The sequence below is a fragment of the Bos indicus x Bos taurus genome, chromosome 17 (assembly GCF_003369695.1).
Source record: "Bos indicus x Bos taurus breed Angus x Brahman F1 hybrid chromosome 17, Bos_hybrid_MaternalHap_v2.0, whole genome shotgun sequence".
Lineage (NCBI taxonomy): Eukaryota > Metazoa > Chordata > Mammalia > Artiodactyla > Bovidae > Bos > Bos indicus x Bos taurus.
The window spans coordinates 58,345,118-58,372,179 of record NC_040092.1 but is presented as its reverse complement, the minus strand read 5'-3'; the positions used below and the strand labels follow the sequence as shown (position 1 = coordinate 58,372,179).

At 40.7% G+C, this 27,062-nt stretch overlaps 1 protein-coding gene across 1 annotated transcript in view; it reads left to right on the top strand.

Annotated features, from left to right (window-relative positions):
- FREM3 (FRAS1 related extracellular matrix 3) overlaps nucleotides 1–27,062 on the top strand; it is a 112,916-nt gene that overhangs the window by 51,528 nt on the left and 34,326 nt on the right. The window contains 1 exon segment of the mRNA XM_027567430.1: nucleotides 21,514–21,660. Coding sequence (XP_027423231.1) covers nucleotides 21,514–21,660 — 147 coding nt within the window.

Below are 27,062 nucleotides of genomic sequence, written 5' to 3'. Positions count from 1 at the left end.
ATATCAAAGGTTAGTACTTATTTCTTCTATATATTCATGAATGTGTGTAAGGGCAGGGGATATGGAGACTTAGCAACAAACATTGGCTCAACAAATGAAAAACCCTTCACCAATACAATTTCTAATCAGCCCACTATACTTATACTAATGGTTTTCTAACTTTTCTAAGGAACCTGTTTTTAGAAGGTTTAAAGCATCTCATGCCTCTCATGGTTGGGAGGCTGTGAGCGATCACATGTGGCCGGACAAGCCTGTCAGGCAGGCTAGAGAACCTTCAGAGGAGTTTGTAGGTTAAAACACTCTTGTCACACCCAGGAGTTATTAACTGGAGCTCTAAGTTAACTCCTTCTCTGAAAGAGGTGGTGGGGGACAGCCCCCCGTAAAGTCAGAGGTGTAGGTGGGAGCACAAAGTAGTAAAGCAGGCAGGCTCTGGTTATGGGGGTAGATGCTCGAGGATTTCCAGGGGGACTCCTGAGGCTCGATCCCGCCTTTGCGTATGTCGAGCCTCCTTCCTCATGACCTTTGCCATGGGCAGAGTGCCTCAGTCTGGCCCCCAACATCTCCCCCTTTTTTATTTCTTAAAACAGCCAGATGCAGCTCAGTCGCGAGCTTCTGAATGCTCTGCCAAAGAATCCTGACAATACAAGGAAGAATGATTATGAGAAGTAGGATTAGAGCACCAACGACAGCATAACTAGGGATATTAGACAGAATATTTTTTCCAGAAATAAAGTTAGAGAAGGTATGAAAAAAGTCATTAGCTGCTCCAGCGGCAGTAAAATCCAATCGAGAGTGTTCCAAGGTCTGTATTTGATTATGAAGTTTCCCTAAGTCCAGGCCAATATCAGAACTATTCCAAACACCTGAGATATGATTTTTAATCTTTTCCCATTCGTGATCTGTCTCGTTTACCTTCAAAGATGTCACGCACATTCACCTGTAATCAGCGTGGCATGTCAAAGCCATCTTCACTTTTAAAGTCTGTAACACAGTCCCAATATGCATAATTGCCTCTTCTAAGGCGTCTACTCTCATCTCTAATTTCCTATCTATAGCTTCCTGAGTTGCTAGAGTTAAAGAAACATTTTTTGACATGGTATCAACATATTGGGCAGTATGCACTTGTTGAGTCAATGATATTGCTGCCACAGTAACAGAACTAATTGCTGCTATTAAAGCTGATATTCCTAAAATAAGTAAGCCCACAAACCGTCGTGATCGCATTAAATCCTGTAGTTGTTGTAACACTGCGAGACCGTAATTGTCATACCAGTGGGAGGTCACTGTCACGGGTATCATGAGATAGGGTGGGCATCGCAACACCACAAAAGAGCAAATATTATATTGAGGGGTCAAACAGGATGAAAGCATACATTGTTCACAAGTTACCACGTTAGGTCCACCTGAATAATTCACGCGTACATTAAGTTTGTTGGAGTCATTAGTAAAAGGGAAAACATAAGGCGAGGGTAAACAAGCTAAAACAGAATAAGTGGAATCGTTATCTGGGCGAGATAAAGAAACGGGGGCAGTAGCAGCAAGGGCTCACCAAATCTCAGGTTGCCAATAGGTTTTGCTTGTAGCTGTATAAGACAGCATAGGAGGAATAAATTGGTTAATATGCCATCTAGTGGCTTGCGTAGGCCAAGGAAGAGGAATCCTATTCCAATTTTCAAATCTGCCTTTAAATGTTATCTTAATCAGTGGATGCTCACCGGGATTCAGGTTGCTCCAGTCCTGAATAGTATAATTCCCACCGCCTGGTATCCTATAATCGATCCTTGAACTATAAGTACAAGTTGTCCAAGTCGGATACCCAGTACGGCCATCTATGGTCTTCCACACTTCATCTGAAGGAGCAACCTTATAACTTAAGCCTTTGTGTTATATTTTTAATCTTTCATACTATTTTCAAGCCATTCTAAATGTTCATTGGTTTTAGAAACAGATTTATTTTTCTTTCCATCCTTTATCTTTTTTTTTATGATTGCTCTGGGTTTAAAGCATTTTGATAGCTCTTTGCTAACTGAGTAGCAATAAGTGTTTTATCTCTCTCACTGGGGAAGGGGAAGAATTCTCCCTACAGAGCATTTCTGCTACAAAGTCTATAAGCTAAATACTTCTGACTGGGTTAAAATAAGCAAATAAAACAAGAAGACAGGGTCTGAACGTGTAAATATGATGAAAATTAACTAGGGCAGGACATGTGGGGAGGTGCTTGCATCTAGAAAAGTTTCAGAAAAGTGTATTGTATCAGAAAAAAAGAGCTGGAAGAGAATATTGTGGTGACTGTATTAGTCAGGGTTCTCCAGAAAAACAGAATGGTAAGAGGGGCATGTGTGTGGCAGAGACACAGGTTTACTGACTCACATAGCTGTGGGACTGGTGAATCTGAAGTTTCCAGCAGGCAAGAAACTCCAGCAGGCTTTCTGTGTTGCAGTCTTGAGGCAGAATTGCTTCTTTTTTTTAAAATTTATTTATTTATTTTAATTGGAGGCTAATTACTTTACAATATTGTAGTGGGTTTTGCCATACATTGACATGAATCAGCCATGAGTGTACATGTGTTCCCCATCCTGAACCCCCCTCCCACCTCCCTCCCCACCCCATCCCTCAGGGTCATCCCAGTGCACCAGCCCTGAGCACCCTGTCTCATGCATTGAACCTGGACTGGCAATCTGTTTCACATATGATAATATACATGTTTCAATGCTATTCTCTCAAATCATCCCACCCTCACCTTCTCCCACAGAGTCCAGAAGACTGTTCTATACATCTGTGTCTCTTTTGCTGTCTCTCATATAGGGTCATTGTTACCATCTTTCTAAATTCCATATATATGCGTTAGCATACTGTATTGGTGTTTTTCTTTCTGACTTATTTCACTCTGTATAATAGGCTCCCATATATGCTGTCTACAAGAGACCCACCTCAAAACAGGGGACACATACAAAATGAAAGTGAAGGGCTAGAAAAAGATATTTCAGACAAATGAAGACCAAAAGAAAGCAGGATTAGCAATACTCATATCAGATAAAATAGACTTTGAAATAAAGTCTGTGAAAAGAGACAAAGAAGGACACTACATAATGATCAAAGGATCAATCCAAGAAGAAGATACAGCAATTATAAATATATATGCACCCAACATAGGAGCACTGCAATATGTAAGGCAAATGCTAACAAGTATGAAAGGGGAAATTAATAATAACACAATAATAGTGGGAGACTTTAATACCCCACTCACACCTATGGATAGATCAACTAAACCTATGGATACCCCTCTCACACCTATGGATAGAAAATTAGCAAGGAAACACAAACTTTAAATGATACAATGGACCAGTTAGACCTAATTTATATCTGTAGGACATTTCACCCCCAAACAATGAATTTCACCTTTTTCTCAAGTGCACACAGAACCTTCTCCAGGATAGATCACATCCTGGGGTAAATTCAAAAAAATTAAAATCATTCCAAGCATGTTTTCTGATCACAATGTGGTAAGATTAGATGTCAACTACAGGAAAAAAAAGAACTATTAAAAATACAAACATATGGAGGCTAAACAACACACTTCTGAATAACCAACAAATCACAGAAGAAATCAAAAAATAAATCAAAATATGCATAGAAATGAATGAAAATGAAAACACAACAACCCAAAACCTATGGGACACTGTAAAAGCAGTGCTAAGGGGAAGGTTCATAGCAATACAAGCTTACCTCAAGAAACAAGAGAAAAATCAAATAAATAACCTTATTCTACACCTGAAGCAACCAGAAAAGGAAGAAATGAAGAACCCCAGGGTCAGTAGAAGGAAAGAAATCATAAAAATTAGGGCAGAAATAAATGAAAAAGCAACAAAGGAGACCATAGCAAAAATCAACAAAGCTAAAAGCTGGTTCTTTGAGAAGATAAATAAAATAGACAAACCATTAGCCAGACTCATCAAGAAAAAAAGGGAGAAAAATCAAATCAACAAAATTAGAAATGAAAGTGGAGAGATCACAACAGACAACACAGAAATACAAAGGATCATAAGAGACTACTATCAGCAAGTATATGCCAATAAAATGGACAACTTGGAAGAAATGGACAGATTCTTAGAAAAGTATAACCTTCCAAAACTGAACCAGGAAGAAATAGAAAATCTTAACAGACCCATCACAAGCACTGAAATCAAAACCATAATCAGAAATCTTCCAGCCAAAAAAGCCCAGGACCAGATGGCTTCACAGCTGAATTCTACCAAAAATTTAGAGAAGAGCTAATACCTATCCTACTCAAACTCTTCCAGAATTGCTTCTTGAGAAAACCTCAGTCCATTCTTTTTTGGCCATCAACTAATTGGATGAAATCCACCCACACTGTGCTTCACTTAAGGTCAACTCAATAGCAGCACTATTTACAATAGCCAAGACATGGAAGCAACTCAAGTGTCTATCAATATCTCTTATATCTTCTTTATCATTCATCTGTTGATAGACACTTACCTATATATAGGAGAAGGAAATGGCTACCCACTCCAGTATTCTTGCCTGGAGACTTCTCCCATGGACAGAGGAGCCTGGTGGGCTACAGTCCATGGATTGCAAAGAGTTAGACATGACTAAGTGATATATATACATGTGTATACACACACACACACACACAGGAATATTACTCAGTCATAAAATAGAACAAAATAATGTCATTTCCAGCAATATGTTTGGAGCTAGAAATGATTGTATTAAGTAAGTCAGACAAAGACAAATATCATATCATTTTTATGTGGAGTCTAAAAAAATGATACAAATGAACTTCTTTACAAATCAGAAACACTCACAGACATAGGAAATACACTTATACTGAAAGGGAAGGAGGGGGGCATAAATAAGGAGTTTGAGATTAACAGATACATACTACTATATATGGAGAAGGCAATGGCAACCCACTCCAGTACTCTTGCCTGGAAAATCCCATGGATGGAGGAGCCTGGTAGGCTGCAGTCCATGGGGTCACTAAGAGTCGGACACGACTGAGCAATTTCACTTTTCACTTTCATGCATTGGAGAAGGAAATGACAACCCACTCCAGTGTTCTTGCCTGGAGACTCCCAGGGGCTGGGGAGCCTGGTGGGCTGATGTCTATGGGGTTGCACAGAGTCAGACACGACTGAAGTGACTTAGCAGCAGCAACTACTATATATACTGTTCATACTGTTCATGTGGTTCTCAAGGCAAGAATACTGAAGTGGTTTGCCATTCCCTTCTCCAGTGGAACACATCCTGTCAGACCTCTCCACCATGACCCACCCATCTTGAATGGCCCCACATGGCATGGCTTAGTTTCATTGAGTTAGACAAGGCTGTGGTCCATGTGATTAGATTGACTAATTTTCTGTGATTATGGTTTGTGTGTCTGCCCTCTGATGCCTCTTGCAACACCTAACGTCTTACTTGGGTTTCTCTTACCTTGGATGAAAAGGCAAAATGATAGGATACTGAAAGAGGAACTCCCCAGGTCGGTAAGTGCCCAATATGCTACTGGAGATCAGTGGAGAAATAATTCCAGAAAGAATGAAGGGATGGAGCCAAAGCAAAAACAATACCCAGTTGTGGCTGGGACTGGTGATAGAAGCAAGGTCCAATGCTGTAAAGAGCAATATTGCATAGGAACCTGGAATGTTACTCATTGGAAAAGACTCTGATGCTGGGAGGGATTGGGGGCAGGAGGAGAAGGGGACGACAAAGGATGAGATGGCTGGATGGCATCACCGACTCGATGGACATGAGTTTGTGTGAACTCTGGGAGTTGGTGGTGGACAGGGAAGCCTGGCATGCTGTAGTCCATGGGGCCACAAAGAGTCAGACACGACTGAGTGACTGGACTGAACTGAACTGAAGTACTATATATAAAATAGATTGTCAACAAGGACCCTCTGTATAGCACAGAGAACTATATTCAATATCTTTTAATAACCCATAATGGAAAAGAACTTGAAAAGGATATATATATACGTATGTATATGTACAACTGAATCACTTTGCTATTCACCAGAAACTAGCACTACATTTTAAATCAACTATACTTCAATCAATAACTAAATAATTTTTTTTAAAAGTCAACTGATGTGTTAATCACATCTACAAAATCACAGTCACATCTAGACTCGTGTTTAACCAAACACCTGGGCACAATAGCCTCACCAGGTTAACACGAAATTAACCATCACAGAAACGATTCTGTCAAAAAGTTCTAACCATTTCTGAAGCAAATAGAAGTACCTTCACTTGATGAAAAGACCATCAGGGTCAATCAGTGTCTCTTTTTCTCGAGCTTCACTGATGGGGAGTCTAAAAGAACTGATAAGCAAGTTCAGAAACCGCTGAACTCTTCATTCACCCCAACAAAATCCCAGTGCTTTTCCTGATCATCTCACCATCCGCCCAAAGTGGTGTTTCCCTGATCTCGAGTCAGATGACACAGCAACTGTCAGCCCAGGTGGAATGCCATGTGCACAGGCTGCTTGAGAAAAGCAGCCTCATATGGACAGAGGAGTCTGGTGGGCTAAGGTCCGTAGGGTCGAAAAGAGTCTGACACAGCTGAGCGACTTAGCACCCATGCACATGGCCCAAGAAGAATTTCTCCTCTTTTCCCCAGGGAAACTTCTTCCCAGTTTGTCATGTCACCCACTACTGATACGAAGGGAGAGGGCTAGTCTCTGGGCAGTGATGAAAATAATCATTGTAGGAAGGGTAGTCTTCACAGAAATAGCATATTTTAATTCTTATTTTTAAGATTTTTTGATGTGGACCATTTTTAAAGTTCTTTATGCAGTTTGTCACAATATCGTTCCTGTCTCAAGTTTTGTTTTGTTTTTTGGTGACGAGGCATGTGGCTCCTCAGCCAGGGATAAAATCCGCACCCCCGTATTGGAAGGCACAGTCTTAACCACTGGACCACCAGGGAAGTCCCCATCATATTTTAATTCTTGATTCATTACTTCTTCCTGGGCTTGCCTGGAGAAACCCAAGTCCACCTACTCTGCATAACCATAGAACTACTCTACTATAACAATGGAGGCTCCACGCTGGGCAAAGAAAGGACCTTGGCTTAAGGGGCAGTCATATGACAAAAAGTCATACACTTTTAGTGGGAAAATGTTTCTTTTCCTTAGAGACTCCGAGAAATACTTTTCCAAAGAAATTATGTGCTTTTCAGATTGAGTTTTCATTTTTTATTTTAAAAAGAGCAAAATTATAGAAACTATTATTGTTATTCGGAGAAGGCAATGGCAACCCACTCCAGTACTCTTGCCTGGAAAATCCCATGGATCGAGGAGCCTGGTAGGCTGCAGTCCATGGGGTCGCTGGGAGTCGGACAGGACTGAGCGACTTCACTTTCACTTTTCACTTTCATCCATTGGAGAAGGAAATGGCAACCCACTCCAGTGTTCTTGCCTGGAGAATCCCAAGGATGACGGAGCCTGATGGGCTGCCGTCTATGGGGTCGCACAGAGTCGGACACGACTGAAGTGACTTAGCATTAGCATTAGCATTATTGTTATTATTATGTTCACTTAGAATTATAGACCTAAAGACTGGAAATGACTTCACAGATTATACCCATTTCTGTTTCTTTGATCAACAAAAGATAAGGAAGATTTACCTTGAGCTCTTATCACAAACTTCAAGGGAAATACTAAGTTTGATTCCAGTGGCAGGATAAAGGCAAAGAGTAAAGTAAGAGACTTCTTTGTAGATGCTGCTTATTAAATAATTTCTTATGTTTTAAATTTTAAAAATAGAGTGTATAAAATACTAACCAGTGTTCTAGAGCTGGGAAGAGTTCATGTTTACACAAAGATAAAGAAATAGAACTATAGAAGGAGAGGCAGATACATGGGAACAGGGTAAGATAAAAGAGACAGGAGAAGGGGCTTTGGCAAAAAAAAAAAAAAAAACACACACATCTCACACACACACAGTCACAACCACACACAATCAGAAAGGGAATAAGAGAGAAAGTCACAGAAGACAGGAAGCCTAGACTATTCTGTGGGTGTTTGGCCCAGTTACAACATTTCTTTCCAATTTTAAACGTCCCCTGATCATTATATAATAGTGTCCCATATCCAATTACACAGTGACATAATTCAAACAATAATACATACAATCCACAGTCATCAAAATAACTTTTCCCTTGTGGCTCAGATGGTAAAGAATCCACTTGCCATGTGGAAGACTTGGGCTCTTTCCCTGGGTCGGGAAAAGCCCTTGGAGAAAGGAATGGCAACCCACTCCAGTATTCTTGCCTGGAGAATCACAAGGAGCCTGGTGGGCTACAGCCCATAGGGTGGCAAGGAGTCAGACACTACTGAGCAATTAACACTTCCACTTTCAGAATATGCTGTAAATGATTTTTTAAACTGAATTTTCCTTTACCATTAATATAGACAAGTATCAGGGATTCAGTTCGGATTGTCACAGACATATGAGCTATGACCTATTCTGCTATCTTTTATTCTTGCTAGTCATTTCCTTTCTATTTTCCTTAAGGGTCCACAAGATTTATGGATTTGACATTTGATCGCTTTAGTGGAAACCACTGGGATTGTTTATAGCTTGTGCTATTTTAAAAAGGACTTTTACTTTCTAGAAAATGAATATTCTACCCAAGAGTTTGTAAGTTGAGTGGAAGCTTTTCATTTATCTAGCAATTGTTGATTGGTGGTCTGGCAAAAAGGAATTGCTGACAAATGGAAGACTTCCCTTGGAAGGAAAAGTTCAGCTTATATTCTTCGCCTGATAAGTGCTTGCCAAGAACGAAGCTAATGACATCTGTTGGCTCTCTGGCTTGACCGTTTCTGTAAAGAGCTGACTAACAATGGAGATGATTGCTACAGAGTTGTATCTGTGGTTTACTTTAACTCTCAGTCTTTCCTCCCTAATTATTGTTTTGCCAAACCTCAAAAAGAGCTCTCAACCAGAGGTCCATTTAAAGATTTGTTGGAGGGTTCCAAGTTTTGACCAAACCCACTTACAATATCGGAGAAGGCAATGGCATCCCACTCCAGTACTCTTGCCTGGAAAATCCCATGGGCGGAGGAGCCTGGGGGGCTGCAGTCCCTGGGGTTGCTAAGAGTCGAGCACGACTGAGCGACTTCACTTTTCACTTTTCACTTCACTTTTCACTTTCATGCATTGGATAAGGAAATGGCAACCCACTCCAGTGTTCTTGCCTGGAGAATCCCAGGGACAGGGGAGCCTGGTGGGCTGCCGTCTATGGGGTCGCACAGAGTTGGACACGACTGAGTGACTTCACTTTCACTTTCACTTACAATATCATGTCCATACACTTGGCTCTAAAGTCTGGTCTGTGATCAGTAGTAGTTTATTTTTACAAGTCCATGATGCTTCCTTTTTTTTTTTTTTAATTTAATTTTATTTTTTAACTTTACAATATTGTATTGGTTTTGCCTTATATCAAAATGAATCCGCCACAGGTATACATGTGTTCGCCATCCTGAACCCTCCTCCCTCCTCCCTCCCCATACCATCCCTCTGGGTCATCCCAGTGCACTAGCCCCAAGCATCCAGTATCGTGCATTGAACCTGGACTGGCGACTCATTTCATACATGATATTATACATGTTTCAATGCCATTCTCCCAAATCATCCCACCCTCTCCCTCTCCCACAGAGTCCAAAAGACTGTTCTATACATCAGTGTCTCTTTTGCTGTCTCGTATACAGGGTTATTGTTACCATCTTTCTAAATTCCATATATATGCGTTAGTATACTGTATTGGCGTTTTTCTTTCTGGCTTACTTCACTCTGTATAATAGGCTCCAGTTTCATCCACCTCATTAGAACTGACTCAAATGTATTCTTTTTAATGGCTGAGTAATACTGCATTGTGTATAAGTACCACAGCTTTCTTATCCATTCATCTGATGATAAGGTTGCTTCCATGTCCTGGCTATTATAAACAGTGCTGCGATGAACATTGGGGTACACGTGTCTCTTTCCCTTCTGGTTTCCTCAGTGTGTATGCCCAGCAGTGGGGTCATAAGGCAGTTCTATTTCCAGTTTTTTAAGGAATCTCCACAGTGTTCTCCATAGTGGCTGTACTAGTTTGCATTCCCACCAGCAGTGTAAGAGGGTTCCCTTTGCTCCACACCCTCTCCAGCATTTATTGCTTGTAGACTTTTGGATGGCAGCCATTCTGACTGGTGTGAAATGGTACCTCATTGTGGTTTTGATTTGCATTTCTCTGATAATGAGTGATGTTGAGCATCTTTTCATGTGTTTGTTAAGCACCTGTATGTCTTCTTTGGAGAAATGTCTATTTAGTTCTTTGGCCCATTTTTTGATTGGGTCTTTTATTTTTCTGTAATTGAGCTGTAGGAGTTGCTTGTATATTTTTGAGATTAGTTATTTGTCAGTTGCTTCGTTTGCTATTATTTTCTCCCATTCTGAAGTCTGTCTTTTCACCTTGCTTATAGTTTCCTTTGTTGTGCAGAAGCTTTTAAGTTTAATTAGGTCCCATTTGTTTATTTTTGCTTTTATTTCCAATATTCTGGGAGGTGGGTCATAGAGGATCCTGCTGTGGTGTATGTTGGAGAGTGTTTTGCCTATATTCTCCTCTAGGAGTTTTATAGTTTCTGTCCTTACGTTGAGATCTTTAATCCATTTTGAGTTTATTTTTGTGTATGGTGTTAGAAAGGGTTCTAGTTTCATTCTTTTGCAAGTGGTTGACCAGTTTTCCCAGCACCACTTGTTAAAGAGATTGTCTTTAATCCATTGTATATTCCTGCCTCCTTTGTCAAAGATAAGGTGTCCATATGTGCGTGGATTTATCTCTGGGTTTTCTATTTTGTTCCATTGATCTATATTTCTGTCTTTGTGCCAGTACCATACTGTCTTGATGACTGTGGCTTTGTAGTAGACCCTGAAGTCAGGCAGGTTGATTCCTCCAGTTCCATTTTTCTTTCTCAAGACTGCTTTGGCTATTCGAGGTTTTTTGTATTTCCATACAAACTGTGAAATTATTTGGTCTAGCTCTGTGAAGAATACCATTGGTAGATTGATAGGGATTGCATTGAATCTATAAATTGCTTTGGGTAGTATACTCATTTTCACTATATTGATTCTTCCAATCCATGAACATGGTATAACTCTACTTGAGATTTTTAACTTTTGCTTTTTGATGCTTCCTTTTGATCTCCTTTTTCTTCATGTGAAACTTCATGTGGCTTCTCCTTTCCTGTAATAATATGTATGAATCAAATTGCTCTTGGAACAGTCTTGTATCTCTTTTGAGCACACAATGTTCATAAGCTGGGTTGGGATGTGAAAAATGATCTCTTTCTTCTTAGGAGAAAAGGTGATTCTGGGTGCTATGTCCACTATTTGAGTCACTTGTCACTGATCTTAACATAGTCACACTGATGCCCTTGTCTGTCATTGGACACTTATAAGGAGCTGAGCGACTTGGTTTAGTAAGGGATTACATCCTCCTAAAGTGTACAGTGCATTAGGGCTTTTCAGAAAATGGTCTTTTTCTTTCTTTTCTTCCTTCCTCCCTTCCCTCCCTCCTTCTTTCCTTATGCTATCTCATTTCTAATGCCAATCAAGGACAAATTTATGTGACCAGTGTCATGGGATCAGTTTCTAGAACATGAGAAGAATTCTGACTATGAGAAGTTTAAATAATAGGTGCTCTAGAAATGTAAAGCATTTTTTCTATCATGTTAAAGATTTCCGTAGAACAATCAAACTTAAAAAACAATCAAACTTAAGATTGTTTCATACTCTATATGCATAGTATTTTGCAGAAGAAAAGACTCAAAATTAAGAATCTAAAAGCCTGGCATGCAGGCATGCAGAATAAAACTACAGTTTATACTATTATAGTAATAGATTTTTAAAATCATTATCTACATTCTCATGAAGCAAGGCAATAGAAGTAGTACATTTACAGATTGTACACAGGTTAATTATTAGCAGTTCTCATCCTATTCTTCAAATCTACACTTATATCAGTTTTCCTCCAGGAGGCATTTCAGTTCAGCTCAGTTCAATTGCTCAGTCATGTCCGACTCTTTGTGACCCCATGGACTCCAGCACACCAGGCTTCACTGTCCATCACCAACTCACAAAGCTTGCTCAGACTCAATGTCCATTGAGTCGGTGATGCCATCCAATTACCTCATCCTCTGTTGGCCCCTTCTCCTCCTGCCTTCAATCTTACCCAGGATCAGGGTCTTTTCCAATGAGTCAGTTCTTCACATAAGGTGGCCAAAGTATCGGAGTTTCAGCTTCAGTATCAGTCCTTCCAATGAATATTCAGGACTGATTTCCTTCAGGATTGACTGCAACTTGATCTCCTTGTAGTCCAAGGGACTCTCAAGAGTCTTCTCCAATTCCACAGTTCAGAAGCGTCAATTCTTTGGTGCTCAGCTTTCTTTAGAGTCCAACTCTCACATCCATACATGACTACTGGAAAAACCATAGTTTTGATTAGATGGACCTTTGTGGGTGATGTAATGTCTCTGCTCTTTAATATGCTGTCTAGGTTGGTCATAGCTTTTCTTCCAAGGAGCAAGTGTCTTTTAATTTCATGGCTGCAGTCATCATCTGCAATGATTTTGGAGCCCAAAAAAATAAAGTCTGTCCCTGATTCCATTGTTTCCCCATATATTTCCCATGAAGTGACGGGACTGGATCTTCGTTTTTTGAATGTTGAGTTTTAAGGCAACTTTTTCACTCTCCTCTTTCACTTTCATCAAAAGGCTCTTTAGTTCTTCTTTGCTTTCTGCCATAAGGGTGGTATCATCTGCATACCTGAAGTTATTGATATTTCTCCTGGCAATCTTGATTCCAGCTGTACTTCATCCAGTCTGGTATTTCACGTAATATACTCTGCATATAAGTTAAATAAGCAGGGTGACAATATACAACCTTGACATACTCCTTTCCCTATTTGGAACCAGTCTGTTGTTCCATCTCCAGTTCTAACTGTTGCTTCTTGACCTGCATACAGATATCTCAAGAGGCTGGTAAAGTGGTCTGGTATTCCCATCTTTTGATGAATTTTCCATAGTTTGTTGTGATCTACACAGTCAAAGGCTTTGGTGTAGTCAATAAAGCAGAAGTAGATTTTTTTTTAAACTCTCTTGTTTTTTCTATGATCCAACAGATGTTGGCAATTTGATCTCTGGTTCCTCTGCCTTTTCTAAATCCATCTTGAACATCTGGAATTTCTCAGTTTGTGTACTGTTGAAGCCTAGCTTGGAGAATTTTGAGCATTACTTTCCTACTGTGTGAGATGAGTGCAATTGTGCAGTAGTTTGAACATTCTTTGGCATTGCCTTTCTTTGGGATTGGAATGAAAACTGACCCTTTCCAGTCCTGTGGCCACTGCTGAATTTTCCAAATTTGCTGGCATATTGAGTGCAGCACTTTCATGGCATCATCTTTAAGGATTTGAAGTAGTTCAGCTGGAATTCCATCACCTCCACTAGCTTTGTTTGTAGTGATGCTTCCTAAGGCCCACTTGACTTCACATTCCAGGATGTCTGGCTCTAGGTGAGTGATCACACCATCATGTTTATCTGGGTCATTAAGATCTTTTTTGTATAGTTCTTCTGTGTATTCTTGCCACCTCTTCTTAATATCTTCTGCTTCTGTTAGTTCCATACCATTTCTGTCCTTTATTGTGCCCATCTTTGCATGAAATGTTCCCTGGGTATCACTAATTTCCTTGATGAGATCTCTAGTCTTTCCCATTCTATTGTTTTCCTCTCTCTTTGCATTGATCACTGAGGAAGGCTTTCTTATCTCTCCTTGCTCTTCTTTGGAACTCTGCATTCAAGTGGTTCTATATTTCCTTTTCTCCTTTGCCTTTCACTTCTCTTCTCTCAGCTATCTGTAAAGCCTCCTCAGACAACCATTTTGCCTTTTTGCATCTTTTTCTTGAGATGGTCTTGATAACTGCTTCCTGTACAATGTCATGAACCTCTATCCATAGTTCTTTAGGCACTGTCTGTCAGATCTAATCTCTTGAATCTATATGTCACTTCCACTGTATAATCATAAGGGATTTGGTTTAAGTCATACCTGAATGGTATAGAGGTTTTCCCTACTTTCTTCAATTGCAGTCTGAATTTGACAATAAGGAGTTCATGATCTGAGCCACAGTCAGCTCCTGGTCTTGTTTTTGCTGACTGTGTAGAGCTTCTCCATCTTCAGCTGCGAAGAATATAATCAATCTGATTTCATTGTTGACCATCTGGTGATGTCCATGTGTAGAGTCTTCTCTTGCGTTGTTGGAAGAGGGTGTTTGCTATGACCAGTGCATTCTCTTGACAAAACTCTTTAGCCTTTGCCCTGCTTTGTTTTGTATTCCAAGGCCCAATTTGCCTGTTACTCCAGGTATCTCTTGACTTCCTACTTTTGCATTCCAGTCCCCTATAAGGAAAAGGACATCTTTTATGGGTGTTAGTTCTAGAAGGTCTTGTATGTCTTCAGAGAACCATTCAACTTCAGCTTCTTCAGCATTAATGGTTGGGGCATAGACTTGGATTACTGAGATATTGAATGGTTTGTCTTGGAAACGAACAGAGATCATCCTGTCGTTTTTGAGACTGCATCCAAGTACTGCATTTCAGACTCTTTACTGACTATGATGGCTACTCCATTTCTTCTAAGGGTTTCTTTGACCACAGTAGTAGATATAATGGTCATCTGAGTTAAATTTGCCCATTCTGGTCCATTTTAGTTCACTGATTCTTAAAATGTTGATGTTTACTCTTGCCATCTCCTGTTTGACCACTTCCAATTTACCTTGATTCTTGGATCCAACCTTCCAGGTTCCTATGTAATATTGTTCTTTACAGCATCGGACTTTACTTCCATCACCAGTCACGTTCACAACTGAGCATTGTTTTTGATTTGGCTCCATGTCTTCATTCTTTCTGAGTTATTTCTCCACTCTTCTCCAGTAGCATATTGGGCACCTGCCGACCTGGGGAGCTCATCTTTCAGTGTCATATCTTTTTGCCTTTTCATGCTGTTCATGAGGTTTTCAAGGCAAGAATACTGAAGTGGTTTACCATTCCCTTCTCCAGTGGACCTCATTTTGTCATAACTCTCCACCATGCCCCGCCCATCTTGGCTGGCCCTACACAGCATGGCTCATAGTTTCATTGAGTTAGACAAGCCTGTGGTCCATGTGATCTTTTTGATTAGTTTGGTTGTTTAGCCATTCAATAAGTATTTACTGAGTCCCAATTAATTGCTGGGAACTAGGCAATGGCACCCCACTCCAGTACTCTTGCCTGGAAAATCCCATGGATGGAGGAGCCTGGTAGGCTGCAGTCCCTGGCGTCGCGAAGAGTCGGACATGACTGAGTGTCTTCACTTTCACTTTTCACTTTCATGCATTGGAGAAGGAAATGGCAACCCACTCCAGTGTTCTTGCCTGGAGAATCCCAGGGACGGGGGCACCTGTTGGGCAGCCGTCTATGGGGTCGCACAGAGTCGGACACGACTGAAGTGACTTAGCAGCAGCAGCAGCAGCATGCTATGTACTATGTGCTTGGAGAAGGAAATGGCAACCCTCTCCATTATTCTCGCCTAGAGAATCCCATGGACAGAGAAGCCTGGCATGCTACAGTACAACAGTCAGACACAACTTAGTGATTAAACCACCAAACCACCATGCTATGTGGTAGGGACTGCGTTATGAAAAGCCACAAACAGTCAACTCCAAATATACAATAGAAAGAGAGTCAGACATGGAACAATTAACTGCAGTACCACGAGAGGCACTACCAAGGAAGTATGTATATAAAGGGCAGGGATGAGAGATCGCCCAGGGAAGTTTCATCAAGAAGTAATGCCCAATCTGGGCTTTGAAGGATGAATAGGAGTTTTCAGAGCTGAACTCAGAAACAACACCATAAGTTTGGCACGCTGCACATAGCTTAGTATAGTTAGCTTATGCATTCCAAGGCAGCAAAAGAGTAGTAGATAATGGAGAGGTGGAGAGGATCCAGATTGCGGAGAATTTCTCCTATTTTTTAACTTATTGACTTGCTCTGTGACCTCGAGTGAGGCGTAGTTACTGAAGCATAAGTACTTCATTTGTCAGGCAGGTGATTCATTTGTATAATGTCAAGCGTGCTGGCCCTTCTTCAAGGTTGCTGTTGATTGGATTTTCATGTGAGGTAATGGATACGAAAGGACCGGGTTATAATATGCAGCTGGGGTGATGATCATGCCTCTAGATAAACCAGTGCAGTTCTGTGCCCAGGTAGTTTGTGTGCCTTCCAGAGACTTCTTCCTCCTTGCCTGTGCTTAGGGCTCAGGAGAGCTAACCACTCACATTTAATGTATAAAGTTACACCAGCTTAGACGAGTAATATTATTGTTTGTCCAAACTGGGACATACTAAATTAATATGTTTTCTCTATAGCTGTGATGGTACCAGCTAATAAGGTAAAGCAGAAAAATCATGAAACATTAAAACTGGATAGGAAAGGTTCTAATTCCACTTGCTCATTTGAGAGAAGAAGAAATGGGGTCTTGAGAAGGAAGCATTTCCCCCAGGGCTACCCCTCTAGTTAGTGGTGCCCCTAAGACCGCAGCCTCCAACTCCTTCCCCTGAGTCCAGCTGTCTTCTCACTGCACCCTGACACCTTGCTACATGTCAAGTTGAGCTACACAAAATTGCTGACATTTTTGATCTGAAGAAAACAAGCATTTCCTGTGGTTTGACCCAATAGGACCACCTGCCCAGCTGGCCAGCTTACTGCCTGAATTCCTCTTCCTCTGTGACCTCTGCCCATGGAGGAGGCTCTCTGCCCACTCAGATTCCTGCCAGGCTGTGTTGAGGGAAATTCAAACTTTTCCAAAGCTTCCACATCCATTATCACATTTGATCCTCATAACAATCTCAACACAGAGGGAAGAATCTCTGAAAGGAAAGTTGTATTAAGATACTGCCAAATAAACACGTTAGAAATCAGATAAATTGTTTGTTTCACACAGTCAGTAATCGGAAACATGAAAATGAAATGTGGCACACAGATGATGTGCCTGGATGTAGTATGTACCTAGTCAGGCACCAACTGGCTCTCCAGGATACTGAGGGCCATGACCCCTCTTGCTGCCTCCACACCCCCGTTAGTCTGGTGGGTGGAACTGGAATTTGTCACACGTGTCTCCTTGATAATGATAAATCACAACTCTGGTGAGGGCAACTTTTTAAAATTGCTAGATTGTTGAGGGAACAAAGACCCCTTACATCCCTGACTTAAAGCATAGTAATCAAATATAGTGTTCACCTCCAATGGGGAGGGAAAAGAAAATAGCATGAGATAAATTTAGAAGAAAAGATTTTCTAGTTCAATACAGGAGGTTAGCTGGACACTTTGTATGGATCTATCTAGATTGTATCCAAATATGAGAATGATTACTCTGATCACCAAATAGGAAGTTGCTATATTACATTACATTACATCATTACATTCTCTCGAATGAAGAGTATGTTTTATATCTTCCTTGAATCCTGTACACTCTAGAGAAGGAAGGCACAATGTTTTCTCTCTTCCAGTTAAGCCATATGGAACCCCAACTCCCAAACAGAAACGGCATTAGAACTGGTCATGCAATCAGTGTATTTCTACTTTCCTACTATTAATAATTGGAAAATAGGAAGCTGACATTGATATACTGGGTCTGTATCTTTTTATCACGTATGTAGATTGGTGTAATCATATAATTAACAAAGAGAAACTTTTAAAAATTTACTACTATTATTATCTAAAGTCTTGCTGTGAGAATTTGGGGGGTAATTTTTTTTGTGCCAAAAGCAGCATATAGTGATGCCCCTATTGAGGCATACAAAAGAATCTAAGAAAAGCTCGTGGTCTGTATTTTTTTCCACACTGCTTCCACTGAGTTCATATTGAAAAACTCTAAGAAGGAGGCAAAGGGCACAAAATACTTGTATTGTTATCCATAGCAGTAACATGTTGGGTTCATAGTCTTTGAAATGGAGAGCCAAATATATCATCAAAACAGTTTGGGGACATCTCCAAAAAGAATATACCAAATATCTCTTTTTAAAACACATTAAACCTGCCACCCTCTGCGGCTCACACCTGCCCAGCGGGTAAGCACAAAGATTTCTCCCTCCACCACCTGCCCCCAGATTTCCAAAGACTGAAGAAGGGGATTTACAAGCATTGCATGGAAGGAAGCTTGCTGTACCTTAGGAGAACACAGCGAGAGCCATGGCTGCTGATAGCTTATCTGTCTGCTCTGGGTTACCCTCGCCAACTCTTTTCTGAAAAACCTGATGTGAGCATACACAAAACAGCCAATCATTTCTCAAAAAGAATGGGCATGAACCTTTGCAGCTGGAAATTTCAAGAGGAGACAGTTATCCTTCCCAGTCCCAGAACATCAGTATTTGTACCCACTAAAGGGAGAAAACCAGGCAGGCCAAGAAATCACCGAATAGAAGTGAATTACACGAAAGAAATAGGAGTGAAATAATCAATATTCTTGTGCAGGAAGGGGACATGGCATATTTCAGCTAACAAAGCACATTTCTTAAATTGCCACCTACAGAGCCAACATCAAAGGGAGACAGATGGGTTGAAAACGGTGATCTGTCTGATATGCAATTTGACTTTTTCTCTTTTTCAATTTTCTAATTCTTTTATCTCAAGTTAGTCTCTTTTCTCTGAATGTATAACTCTATTTTAAAAACCTATTCTATTTACAATCTGTGGACATGCAGCTGGAACTGTATATATCAAGTCAAAATTCACAGGAGCACATTTCCTCCCAAGGAGGCACCGCGAAGCATTTTCCAAATGACTATTGACATTAACTGACACTTTGTGGCAATCGTTAGTTATAGGTGTTATTTCCAAATGCATGACGAATAGGTGCTTATAGAGTTCAAATACATTATCAAGTTATGTTAGGCAGGTAGCCATAGAAGCTAAATGCTTACGACAATAAAGCTATTTGAAAATGGCAATGGAGTAGTAGAAACAAAAGTATATGTAATATTACACATTTTCATTGGGTAATTATTAAATGTTTAAGATCAAATATCTTATTTAGTTAAATCTTTTTCCAAGTTCAGGGTCATAAACCACTAACATTTGACAATGGCTGCTACTTTATCCTTCAGGATTTGATTTTGCTTACTTGAGCATCTGCTTTTATTAAATTCATTTTCACAGTTGTCTTCAAGCATGTATAATCTCTTCTTTAGGGTTTTAAAACTTAATTTTAATTTTTAAATCATTGTATTTTTGAAAGAATTAGTAAATCATTTATATCAAAATGAAATATTCCTGAATACAGTATTTAGATAAAATACTTATTGTATGATTCTTTTTTTTCAACCTAATAAGATATAATTGTGAAACATAAATGCATTATGCCTTTCAAACTCAGCAAACTATAAATTCCACATTTGGTTGTTTTTCTCTGTTATTATTTTAATTATTGCTTTTTAAATCATTCCTTTTCCAAAATTCACCTTTTGTTCACCCAGGCGCTTTCCTTGTCCTAGTGGGTCCGGTCAGTGCCTGTTCACTGACTCCTGTCTCCTTCTTCTTGTTTGCCTCTGCTTTTTCTTTTTTGTTTGCAAACTATACTGCCTAGCTCAGTGCCTGGCACATGGAGGGTGCCTGTTGCTCCCTCTTTACCCCCATCGCCTATTATGAGCTTACATTCTCTTTTTAGAACATTCAGTTCAGTTACTCAGTCTTGTCCAGTTCTACTACTCTATTCCTGCAGGAAGACCTGCAGCACACCAGGCTTCCCTGTCCATCACCAATTCCCGGAGCTTGCTCAAACTCATGTCCAGCTAGTCAGTGTTGCCATCCAACAGTCTCATCCTCTGTCAGCCTCTTCTCCTCCCACCTTCAATCTTGCCCAGCATCAGGGGCTTTTCAGATGAGTCAGTTCTTCGCATCAGGTGGCCAAAGTATTGGAGCTTCAGCTTCAGCATCAGTCCTTCCAATGAATATTCAGGATTGATTTCCTTTAGGATGGACTGGTTGGATCTCCTTGAGGTCTGAGGGACTCTCAAGAGTCTTCTCCAACACCACAATTTGAAAGCATTAATTTTTTGGCACTCAGCCTTCTTTATGGTCCAACTCTCACATCCATACATGACTACTGGAAAAAGCATAACTTTGACTAATATGGGCCTTTATTGGCAAAGTGATGTCTCTGCTTTTTAAAATCCTGTCTAGGTTTGTCATAACTTTTCTTCCAAGGGGCAAGTGTCTTATTTCATGGCAGCAGTCACCATCTGCAGTGATTTTGGAGCCCAAGAAAATAAAGTAACTGTTTCCATTGTCTTCCCATCTATTTGCCATGAAGTGATGGGACCAGATGCCATGATCTTAGTTTGTTGAATGTTATATAATGTACACATTCCACATCGCTAATAAGGCTGACCATCAGCAGAGACCTGTGATCTAGTGTGGGTGAGACAAAATCAGATGGAGACCTTATAGCCTTGTCTGTTGCCCTCTACTTGCATAATTTTTAGACTTTTACACATCTGAGTTCAAGACACAGTACTTGGTTTATATAGTGATAAAATAAGAAAATATAAATTGGGCACTGTCTTTAAGGAACTTCTAGACCAGTGTGCGAGCAAATGGATACACAAATAATACAAAGTAGTAAATCAGAGGGCAGAGGAAGAAATCCAAGCAAAGAGGCAAGGAGAAAGGAAGCAAACCAGGGAGGCAGCAACGGAAGGATGGAGGTGTCAAATGAATTGAACTTAAAACTACCAAGCTTGGGACTTCCCTGGCGGTCCAGTGGTTAAGACTTTACCTTCCAGTGCAGGAGGCACAGGTTTAATCATTGGTCAGGGAGCTAGGATCCCACATGCCTTGCCACCAAAATGCCAAAACATAAAACAGAGGCAATATTGTAACAAATTTAATGAAGACTTTAACAATGGTCCACACAAAAAAAATCTTTTAAAAAATAAAATTAAGCTACCTAGTTTTAGTAGTAGTTTAGTTGCTAAGTCCTGTCAGACTCCTGTGACCACATAGACTGTAGCCTGCCGGGATCCTCTGTCCTTGGGATTTTCCAGGCAAGAGTACTGGAGTGGGTTGCCATTCCCTTCAGGGAATCTTCCCAACACAGGGATTGAACCCAGGTCTCCTGCACTGCAGGCAGATTCTTTACAAATTGAGCCACCAGGGAAGCCCTTTAGAATTCTGGTGCCTTAGGCCTTTCAGGAACAGAGCCACAGTAATAATCCCACATCAAGCAGGGGAAACAGGGTTCTAAATGGTGCTCACAGCACTCTAAAAAAAAAGCAAAGCCCTTTTCCTCTCTATATAAAAATGAGCACTTACTTTTAAAAACTCTTGACTTCAGAAACAAAATGCAAACTTCAGTCATTCATATTTTTTCATCCAATAGTTCATCTAACACCTGTTTGACCCCTGTCAATTACAGGAGGAAATAAGCTAACAAATCAACCTTTCCGCCTCTCCTGGGCTCGGATTGCATTGGAGAAAGAGTATTACATTGTGGATGAAGACTCCACGTTCTTAGAAGTGACCCTGACACGCAGAGGATCCCTTGGAGAAACATCCTCTATCAGTAAGTAACTTTGAGTTAGTTGTTGGCAAAAGGTAACAAAAACATGAAATTAAGGCTTAAAAATAAGTATAAGAGAATAGATTGGAAGAGAATCAGTAACAGATTTGGGGGAACTTCTAAAAGATTAATGTGTGAAATTATGCCATGGTTTTCACTCCATGTGAGTTACAGGTTTATATACAGCAATTTTTTCTTCTTCTATTTTCCCCCTATCTCTTTCAAGTTGAAGGACTCTAGGAAAATTAAGACATTTCATAACCATATACCACAGTCCCCAAATCACTCAGTTTCTTTCAAAATTGTTTTTAAGCGTAGAATACATTATTATGCTCAGTTCTAGCTATTTCTTTTTAAAAATTATTTATGAGTACATGACACATTATTGTGTTTAGTTGTAGCTATTTCTTTTGATTACATATAATTGTTTCCACCCTGCCATTAGGTTATAAATTCCTCCAAGATATGTACAGTGTGAAATTTTTGTGTTCTACAAAGACCTAAGCTTCTTTGGGGTAGATGGATATATAATGCCTACATAATACATTGCATTATCATCACTAATAATCAACAGTAATTGCTCTAATGATGCATTACATTTTTATAACATCTCTAGCTGCCAGAAATTTCAGAGATCATTTTATCTTTTTCATAATCTGTTGTGAAGACAAACAGAAGACAATAAAATGTCTTCATTTTACAAGCGGGCATTGTGAATTTCCGAGACCTTTGGGGGCTAATTAGAGTCCTGCCAAAACCACTGGAGAGAAGCCAGGAGGCAGATGGCTGAGAACAGGCAATCAAGGAAAGGCAAGCTTTTCCCAGGTCTGTTCTCCAGGCTCGGGGTGTCTGAGTTGGGTCAGTTCTAGGAGACGAGGTCAGCCAGAGAGCACCATGATTTCTGCATGGCCCTTGGTCTCAGTTACTACCCAGAGGTTACTTCATCAACACACAGTGGAACTTTCTGCCAAGAACTTCAGCTGAAACACGCTTCCCTTCTCTTGTAGGGTTCTGTCTCCACAATTCTTTATCTTGGGCATTTCTCATAGGCAAAGATTTGGGTTTTTATGTCAAGAGGTATTTTCATATCCTGTCTGACTCAGGGGGAAAAAACTGTCCATCTTGCCAGAGTCATTTGAATATTTGTAGAGGGACTAAACTCCTCAGAGAGGTGCAAAGGTCTTCCTATCTGATTCGGCATCTCCTTATACACTGTCTCCATGCCCTGCTTCGTTGCTTCTTCAGAGCACTAACCATCCCTGACAGGCATCTCAGGTCCAACTGTCCTCTGTTTCCCTCAGCAGATTTCCAGCTCCAAAAGGGCAGGAATGACATCTTGGGTGATGGCCAACCCTCAAAACAGCCTGGGACATATGGTAGTCACCCAATATTTGTTGTTATGCAAACTACAGTCAGCTCTTTTGTTCTCTAAAATGCCATCGTTTTGTTCTCTTAAAATGACATCAGGGACTTCCCTGGTGCTCCAGTGGCTTAGACTCCACACTCCCAATGTAAGAGACCTGGGTTTGATCCTTGATCAAGTAACTGGAGTCCACATGTAACTAAGACCCGATGCAGCCAAATAAATAAATATTAACAAACAAACAAACATATCAAACCACAGAAGAGAATCTATAAAACACCTTACTCAGGGCTCTAGGAAGCCCTCCTAATCCCCTCACCCTACCTGATGTTGGGGTTAGTAGTCTAAATGTTAGCAGAGTGCCAAAATCTGTACTGAACACAGGGTCCCGCTGCTCACCACTCAAAAGTCAATAAAGAAGCCAGGTGAGTGAAAAGAAAGGTTTGCTTTATTTTCGACGCCAGCAACAGTGGAGGTGGGAGGAGGTGCTGATGCCTGTCCAGAGACCAACTGCCCCCTGACAATCTGGGGACAAGAGCTTTTATAGATAGAGGGAGGGGGCGACAAAGAAGAAACAGCCCAGTCGGCTCTGACAGTCTTCTTGAAATTGGTCGTCAGTGGTCTGACCATCATCGTCTTGATTGTTTTAAGTACAGTTAATCTTCAATTGGGGTTTCCCTGGTGGTTCAGATGGTAAAGCATTTGTCTGCAATGCAGGAGACCCGGGTTCAATCCCTGGGTTGGGAAGATCCCCTGGAGAAGGAAATGGCAATCCACTCCAGTATTCTTGCCTGGAAAATCCCATGGACGGCGGAGCCTGGTAGGCTACTGTCCATGGGGTGGCAAAGAGTCGGACACAACTGAGCAACTTCACTTAACCTCAATCTTCAATTCCAGAGTGGATTTGTTTCCATTTATTGAGGCCACTTCTCAGAATTGTGGCGCCTTATGCCATTGCTGCTGTCTGGTCAGCTTGTTGTTGACTTCCTCCTTTTGGCAGTATCTATAAGGCAGCTCCCAGGATATGGCTTAGAATATTATCTATAGCCCTTGAGAAGGAACTAAAGGTCCTTGACTTTACATGGTCCCTAGCACACATGGAATACTCAATAATGTTACCTGCCATTATTCTTTCATGGCTTTCATACATCAGAATTGAAATCACCTCTTTGTCTCCCCCACAGACTTGTAAACCCCTCAGCGGTAGTGGCAACTGGACCTGATTCAGTGTTACATCCTTAGCACCTGGTAGCCAGTACCGACCCAAAATTAAGCAAACAGCCACCTGCCTGCACAATGTATATGGCAGTGCTCACTAGCTCTGTTTAAACTCTGGCTGAACCCTGAAGAAAACAGTATGGAAGTTTCTCAGGAAACTAAAAATAGAGCTACCTTATGACCTAGCAATTCCACTTTTGAGTGTGTACCTAGAAAAAATCAAAAACTCTAATTCAAAAAGATACATGCACCCCAAAGTTCTTAGCAGCATTATTTACAATTGCCAAGACATGGAAGCAAGCAAAGTGTCCATCAAAAGATGAATGGATAAAGATGTATTGTGTGTACATGTGTGTGTGTGTGTAGACACTATGCATATAGACAAGTTAGTGAATATAACAAAATAAACAACTCTGATACAGAGAACAAATTAGTAGGTTATCTGTGGGGGTTGGAGCAGCATAGGGATAGAGGAGTAAGAGATACAAACTATTACATGTAAAATAAGCTAAAAGGACATACTGTACAACATGGGGAATAATGCCAATATTTTATAATAACTATAAATTGAGAATAACCTTTAAAAATTGTGACTATTTTGCACGTGTACATTATTGTACATATGTAACCTATATAATGTTGTACAGCAATTATACTCCAATTTTTTAAAATGAGAAAAATAAAGTGTAGCCGAGGATATACCCCTCTTCCATATCTTCTTCACCTCAACATGGGGCCAAAGGAGGCGCTTCAAAACTGGACATCCATTCTCAGGTACCAAACTAGGATTAATGCAGACTTTCTTCAACACTTTTGAAAAGTCAACTCCAGCTCTTCTATCCTGGAAACTATTTTCACACGTTAGAGCTTTGGGTGTCTTTTACATGAGATCAGATTCTCTGAGAATGAGACCAAGCCAGTGGCACAAGGAGCTGTGAGTCTCATTTTATGTAAAGCTTTTTCATGATAACTGGTGTCAGGCCATGATATCTGATTTCACACATTCAAAGAGTCTAAACCTTATAATGAGGCCTGAAGAGAGGAGACATGGGTGTTTGTGCTCCATTGGGTACTCATTCGGGTGTCAAAGCCAAATGATACTCGAATACTTTTTGAACATTCTGTGGAAAGGGGATGATCAATTCAGTCTTGAGGGGATACCATCTGCCACCCTTGTATCTCACAATGAGTATTTTTCTTGATTTTTAAAAACTTATTAATTTTTGGCTGTGCTGGGTCTTCATTGCTGCTTGGGCTTTTCTTTAGTTGTGGCGAGTGAGGGCTACTTTCTAGCTGCTGTATGCCAGCATCTCTTTGCAGTGGCTTCTCTTTTTGTGGCGCACAGGCTCAAGGGTGCATGGGCTTCTGTAGTTGCAGCACGTGGGCTCAGTATTTGTGGTTCCTAAACTCTAGAGCCCAGGCTCAAGAGTCGTGGCGCATTACCCTAGCTGCTCTGAGTCATGTGGCATCTTCCAGGATCAGGGATAGAACCCACGTCTCCTACATCGGTACGCAGATGCTTTACCACTGAGCCACCAGGGAAGCCCCTTGATTTTTTTTTTTATGTATTTATTTATTTATTTATTTTTGGCTGCCTTGTGCCGCATGTTGGATCTTAATTCCCTGAACAGGGATCGAACCCATGTTCCCTGCACTGAAAGGTGGAGTCTTTACCGCTCACAGTGGGCATTTTAACACTGCTGTGTTGTTGGTCATTTGCTTCAGTAATTTGTTAATTTCTATTTCCTAACACTGCTGAAATCAAGTCCCAGCTCTCCATCTCCACCAACGGTGCCCTAATTGTCTGGAAAATTACTAACAATTTTCTTATCATCAAAAATCAGTAAGTACACAACATTGTAAAGTACCCATTATGCTTCGATTTTTTTAATGGTTAAAAAGTCACACATAGGGGAAATCCTTGGCAGTCTAGCAAGTGTGATAGGGCTCTGCGCTTCCACTGCAGAGACATGAGTTCAATCCCTGGTCAGGGAACTAAGATCCCAAATAAATAAATAAGTAAAAATGAAGTTTTTCTTTAAAAAAATATGACTACAAACTTTTTTTTAATCACACACAAAAGAAACACATCAGTAGATAAAGACAAAAAAATCAGTAAACACATGAAAAGTCAAGCCACCATGACTAAATGTCTGTCTGAGAAAATAACCTATAGTTATCCTCCCAGAAGGACTTCCCTAGTGACTCAGTGGTAAAGAATTTGCCTGCAATGCAGGAGATGTGCGTTCAATCCCTGGGTCAGAAGATCCCCTAGAGAAGGAAATGGCAACCCATTCCAGTATTCTTGCCTGGGAAATCCCATGGACAGAGGTGTCTGGTGGGATATGGTCCATGGAGTCACAGAGCCAGACTCGACTTAGACACTAAACAATAAATACTCCCAGAGACTGCAGAAATGATCAGATACAAAATATTAACTCAAAAATGCCCAGCCCTGTTGCAGTCACCAGGAGTCCTCCAGTGAAACAAACAGCCCAAGGTCTCTACCTCCATGGGGTTCAGATTCTAGAGTCCAGATGTTATAGCCATGCATTCCGGGAAACAACTCACTCAGAAGGACGATGCAGATAGTGGAGTGCAGTTTATTACAGCAGCAGGCCCAAGGCAGAGTCTCCTCTTAGCCAAGGACCTGGACCAACTTTTGTGAAAACCTTATATACCTTAAGTGTACTGCTCAAGCCCACATCCCCAGATTCCTTAAACCTAGCCTGGAAAGTGTTAAAGGGATATACAATCAGGTTGCAGCCATGATTCACAATCGGAAGGGTCAGCTGGTTATACATTGTAGCCTACACCAGTGGGT